Source organism: Gossypium hirsutum, chromosome D12 (genome assembly GCF_007990345.1).
Source record: "Gossypium hirsutum isolate 1008001.06 chromosome D12, Gossypium_hirsutum_v2.1, whole genome shotgun sequence".
Taxonomy (NCBI): domain Eukaryota; kingdom Viridiplantae; phylum Streptophyta; class Magnoliopsida; order Malvales; family Malvaceae; genus Gossypium; species Gossypium hirsutum.
Window position 1 is genome coordinate 43,035,213 of NC_053448.1, and position 6,537 is coordinate 43,041,749.

At 33.6% G+C, this 6,537-nt stretch overlaps 1 protein-coding gene across 1 annotated transcript; it reads right to left on the bottom strand.

Moving 5' to 3' along the window:
* Positions 1-3,155: 3,155 nt before the first annotated feature.
* LOC107911137 (S-adenosylmethionine synthase 1) lies at positions 3,156-5,815 on the bottom strand. Its single transcript, XM_016839024.2, has 2 exons — positions 5,629-5,815; positions 3,156-4,615 (listed from the first exon to the last, which is right to left on the bottom strand). Exon 2 carries the CDS (start codon positions 4,606-4,608, stop codon positions 3,427-3,429), a length of 1,182 nt encoding a protein of 393 aa, XP_016694513.1. The 5' UTR covers positions 4,609-4,615; positions 5,629-5,815; the 3' UTR covers positions 3,156-3,426.
* Positions 5,816-6,537: the final 722 nt, after the last annotated feature.

Below are 6,537 nucleotides of genomic sequence, written 5' to 3' on the forward strand. Positions count from 1 at the left end.
ATGGAAATTGCTAGTGATATGATTTAAATTGTGAGCATGAGAAATTGCGAATTGAATGAAATGGAAACGAAGCATTGAATTGCATGAGTATGTATCGGGTCTCGTAAGCCCAATTTTATTATGATTATAATGTTTTGAGGATATATTGTGAAGAGTTATAAAAGCATGTTAATAATTTTGAAAGTTTTAATTTAGATGAAATTTTATAACTCGATTAAATACGTTCGCAAGTGTATGTGTTCTAGTAATGCCTCATACCTTATTCCAGTGTCGGATACGGGTAAGGGGTGTTACATACTATCTTTTTATAATTCTTACAGTCTTCTAGAGACTTCCATTCATAATCATTAAACAAATCCAAATCTTGTCATAATCTTTTCAATTAATTGAAATGCTTGGTGACATTTTCCTCTCCTTGATGAATCTCTCCAAGTTTTATAGTCAACTTATAAATTTGGGATTGATTTCCCAAATCATAATGCATCTGATTAACATTATCCTAGAGTTTTTTTTTGCTATAGAATAGTGCATATAGTTGGAACTGATATCTTCCTCCATGGAATTTACAAGTCATGTTATAACCATGGAATTTTCAGTGTCCCAATGAGCATAATAGGGCTCCTCCTTTGGTGATGCTTCCTTATCTCCTGTCAGGTAGCCAATCTTTCCTTTCCCCCGAATATACATTCAGATAAATTGAGACCAACGCAAAAAAATTATCACCATTTAATTTGATATTGGTGATTTGAATAGAATGCGATTCAGAGTTGGAAACATGATTTCCAGTAGATTTTGGTTAGGCAAATGAGAAAGTAGAGTTTGATGAAGTTTTTGACATGGCTAAAAACGCTGAAAACATTTTTTAAGGTTTCTATAAGAGCCAGGAAAATTTTCCAGCTCTGATAGCATATAGAAACTAGAAGGGAAATAAAAAAAAGAATATTATTACTTATATTTTTACAATAGTGATACAACACCTATATATAGGTAATAGCAACCCAACAATCTAGGAGTAAATTAATCATTTCTATTCTATACAAGTTGATTATTCTATAATTACAATAATCGTACAACTAGCATATCATAAATTAATCTACTTTCCTTTTCAACAGTTGAACCCTCTCAGAAAAATCTATCGTCGGTGACCCATTAACTGTGGATCTCATGATATCCCCTTCCATGAAATTGAGATCCTCCTCGTTGACAATACTTGAAGAGCCAAAAGAATGCTTAGATCCGGTAGCGCCTCTCCCCAATAGTTTATCCTTCTAAGACAAGACTGGCATTGGTGACAGGTCCACAGCCATGTCAACACTCGTATCTTCTCCCAGTCCCTTAAAATGCACTTTCTTAGTAGTGCGGTCTTCATTTGAACAGTTGCTATCACCCCTCTCAACACTAGGAGAAAACACCATAAATACATATATATTTTAAAACAAAAATGAAACACATCAATAAAAATATCAACGACATTACATCAATAAAAATATCAATGACATTATTTAATTTTTTTAATCCAAAACCTTTAAAATTTAATAATTACATTAAATTTAAATTTCTACATTAATTTTTTTCATTCACAAATTCAAATTTGAATACTTCACTACTTACAATACATAGTATCACTAATAATCACTAATAATAAGAAGATAGGGGAATTAGATGAAAATGAAAATTGGGGTTAGGTCATACTTAATATTAGGTGCTTTTTTTATTTATATAGAACAGTAGTTAAGGTACTTGTCGACACTTGTTTTGTACATGTATTAAAAAAATACTAGGAGTTGAAATTTTGTTATTAGTCATCATACTTTAATTTGATCAATTTTAATACTTGTATTTTTGAATTGGTCAATTTTGTTTTCTGTACTTTTTGAAATTTAAAATTTTAGTCATAACCCAAACAATAGCAATTAAATTCGTTTGTTTAAATCCAATCACTAGTCTTGTACTATATGTATAGTTATAGATTTAGTCTATATTCTTCAATTGGATCATTCTAAGTCTCTATACCTTTTGAATTTTAAAATTTCAATCTTAACAAAATGACAATCGTTAATTCATTAATATAATTTTCAGTGAATAATATATGAAAATAACAAATTAATATATCATTACATATATGATAATATGTTGGTCGTATCAGATTTTGAAAATAGCATAACTTAATGAATTTAACAATTATTGTTCGATGAGAATTAAAACTTTAAAAGTTTAAAAAATATAAGAACTAAAAATAACATTAACTTTGCAATTTTTGTAAAAATATAGGTACTAATAATAGCAGAATTCAAACAGAAATTCCAGTGATTATACCAAAAAAGAAAATAATAGGGCACGTGCACGGAGTCTGAAGCAATGAAGCAACTGGAGCCACAAAACAGAAAGCCACAAGTGTGGTGAAGCGAGGGTGGAAAAGTTTCGGCTCTTCATGCCTTCTTCTCTAAACACGTTGCATTATGATTGCTTTAATGATAATTAGTTTAGTTTCTAACACAATTTTATGGGTTTTTATTTATTAATGAATTTTTAGCTATTAAGTGATGGGCTCTATAAATATTTGAATTTCTTGGCACTCGTAAAAAATATTTTTTAAATAGTATTATTATTATTTGCAAAACTGAAAATGAAAAATAAGTAAAGTTGAAGAAGCTATATGTGGAAGGAAAATAAAGGAAAGAGAACTATGTATGAAGTAGGAATTTTTTTAATATATTGAAATGCGTAGCTTTAATTTATTTATTTTTTAAAATATAAAATTTGAATATTATTAATAAAAATATAGGTAAACAACATTTATAATTTTTTTTATGTTTTTCAAAAATAAAAGATTTCTTTTTTAAAATTTCACCAACTAAATGGATGTTTTTTCTAACTCGCCTTATTGACAAAACTCAATACTAGGTGAAGAACATGTGAGGGATCGAGTATCAAACACTAGAGAGCATAAAATGGGAATCAAAATTTGTTTCAAAACTCAAGTTTTAATAACAACTCTATGTTTAATTATAATAGTGAATTATGTTAGAAGCGAAGCAATTTAAATCCTATTTTTGATGTTTTCGCCCACAATTTTTTCATAAAAGCAATGGGCCGATGGCAAAACATTACTACATTCGCAGCATTACACATTATAATCGAAAGGGTAGAGCTTGTTACTTCAAGTGCCATTAATATATTATAGCAAAATTCTCAATACATTTTTGCAACACGACACTGATACAGGACACAAACTCAGAATAACCAAAAAAAAAAAAGAACAAATAAAGGGAGAAAATAGAAAAAAAAAAAAAGATAATGAATAGGGCACTATATGAATGAGATTAGAAGCATTCTGGGGATGAAAATAGAGTATAGGTGAGCAGCAAGGCAATATTATTCAGTACTATGGATAAGCAGGCACTGAGACAGGCAGCAGGGCTGAACTTAAGATTGGGGCTTGTCCCACTTGAGGGGCTTCACAACTTCCCAGGTGAAGTCTGGGTCGTCCCTTCCAAAGTGTCCGTAAGCAGCTGTCTTCAAGAACCGACCATTGCCACCTCTCTTGAGGTCCAGGTTGATGGTGATCATACCAGGCCTAAAGTCGAAGTTCTCCTTCACAATTTGGAGTATTTCCTTGTCAGGAATCTTTCCGGTTCCGTAACTGTCCACAAAGACAGATAAGGGCTCAGGCACACCAATAGCATAGGAGACTTGTACGATGCATCTGCGGGCAAGTCCGTTTGCTACAATGCTCTTGGCAGCCTGCCTAACAATGTAAGCACCACTCCTGTCCACCTTGGTTGGGTCCTTTCCGGAGAAAGCACCACCACCATGGGCTCCCCAGCCACCATAAGTGTCAATAATGATCTTACGTCCGGTGAGACCTGCATCACCATGAGGACCACCGATTACAAAGCGGCCAGATGGGTTAAGGTGGAAGATTGTCTTCTCATCAAGGTACTTCTCAGGGATGACAGGCTTGATGACATGCTCCTTGAGGTCAGCAGCGATTTCATCGTTTGTAACAGTCTCATCATGTTGGGTGGAGATAAGGACAGTGTGCACACGAACTGGAACCATGGCACCACTGTCATTGTAGTACTCAACAGTGACCTGGGTTTTACCATCAGGCCTTAGCCAGGGGCAGGTGCCATTCTTCCTAACATCAGTAAGACGTGCACCGAGCTTAGTTGCAAGGACATGGCTAAGAGGCATGAATTCAGGGGTTTCATCAGTGGCATAACCAAACATATGACCCTGGTCACCGGCTCCAATCTCTTCCGGACGCTTTGTAAAGTGTCCGTGGACACCTTGGGCAATATCAGGGCTCTGCTGCTCAATGTTAACCAAGACCTTGCAATTGTCAGCATCAAGACCAACATCATCAGAAACAAATCCAATGGAGCGGCATGTATCACGAACAATCTTCTCATAGTCTACGTTGGCTTTGGTGGTAATCTCTCCAAAGACCATGACCATGTTAGTCTTGGTGCATGTTTCACAGGCAACCTTGCTGTCAGGGTCCTGGGCAAGGCAGGCATCGAGCACAGCATCAGAGACCTGGTCGCAAAGCTTGTCGGGGTGTCCCTCGTTTACAGACTCTGATGTGAATAGAAAGGTCTCCATTCTAGTTCTGCACATTGCAAAAACACCAAAAGGAATATTAATACAAAATCTGAGCAATAACTTCATAAAAGGCATCCGAATTAGTGAGGCTAACAAATAGGAATATGCTGATGGGAAAAGACTAGAGGATAAAACAATAAAATAAAAAAGAATCTCAATAACGATAGAAATTGTTCATGCTTTTCTAGAACGGTTCAACTGCAGGAGAATCAGGATAAACCACAATAACTTAAAAGCCTTCTTGGAAGATCATGTTCTTTAGGAGGATGAGAACAAAAATCACAGAAAAGCACAGATTACTTTGACGTCACAACAATGTAAGATCAGAATTCAGAATCTAGAATTTAGGGATCGTATACTTTTCCATATCAATGGATCCAATTGCAATTTGATATTTATATTATTCGCAGTGATTTCTAATTATCTGAAACAAATCAGCAAATTATCCTTTCCGTTTGTCTTCAATTCTTTCCAAGATCCAAAAGCCGGATCTTTAGATCACAGCCTTTACAATTACGCAGTTGCAGGTAAAAAGTTTAAGTAGTTTTTAAGCCAGCAGACATGACGGACGCACACATCTAAATCAAAGTAAAAAATCACATCAGAATTTACAAATTTTATACTCAATATGAAAGATCCAGTAGATCCTACTCAAAACTGAAATCCTTTTCAAGTTAAAAAATTAAATTCAATCAAAGTTTTATTTAACCGTCAATAATTACTTCACGTTCAGTTCAAAGCGTTTCCTCCAAACAAAACTAACAATTTTCCGGTAAGATTCCATTAATAATCCATTAGCCAGACACTCAGAATCTCATATCTTTAAATTTTTCATAGCTAAAAACTCGAAAACAAACATAAATTCGTTCAGATCTGTAAGCATTTCAGTCAAATTTAACTCCGAACAAAGACAAACGCTCAGTTTCTTTTCACTGCTACGAAGAACAAGGCGAAAATCTCCGAGCAGAAACGAAAGGGGCAAAGCAATAAAATGAAAATTATAAGGGCAGAATAGGCAACCTGGGACAAAGAAATCCGAGCGGATCTGAGTCTTTGGTTGCTAAGAGGGAGGAGAAAGTGTTGAGTAGACCAGACCTCTAGAGAAGCGGAACTCAACGGCACAACGACTTCAGGCCTGGGACGCGGCTATTTATAGAGAAAATGGGTGAGTTGGGGGTTGGAATCTGGTGGGTCTAGTTACATCCCTCTACTTTTATGAAAATTAATAATTTAGCCCGTACACTTTAATTTGTTACAATTTAACCCTCTTACTTTATAAAAAGTGAAAGAACTTTGAATTTAATTCAATTCAGTAAATTTGTTAAACTTTATGCTTAAACTGGTGACTTCAAATTCAATCATGGTTTCCAGAACTAGATTGAATTGATTAATTGGATCGAAAATTGATGGCCTAATCAGTTCAATCAATATTATAAAATCCAAGGGGAATTGAACTAGTGCAAAACCAAGTGAACCGATGAAAAACTGGTTAAAGATCATTTGAATCGGATTTAAGTTAATTTAATTATTTACTTTTATTGTTATAATTTATAAAATTATTGTTTTTCTTTTTCTTTTTACTTTTCTTTCATTTTTATGAATTTTCATAAATTTTTTGAATTTTTAATTTTGTAATGATTGAACCATTGATTCAAACGATTGAATGGGATAACCAATAGTCTAACTTTATTTTTTGTCATCAATCCAATTCTTACAACATTGAATTCAATAGTTCAACCATTTATGTACAGGGTGAACTTAAGTGATAGGTGTCTTAGCTCCTCTCAGAAAAATGAGAAATCATCTATTTAGTCCATAAATAAATTAGTACTTTGGCTTCTAAAAAAATTTAGTCCCTTAAAAATGATGAAATTCTAAAGTAATAAATGATAAAATTATATTTTAATCTCTCAAATTTTATAATGAAAT

Coding starts and splice junctions, on each gene's coding strand:
- LOC107911137 (XM_016839024.2), bottom strand. CDS start 4,608: ATGGAGACCTTTCTATTCACATCAGAGTCTGTAAACGAGGGACACCCC.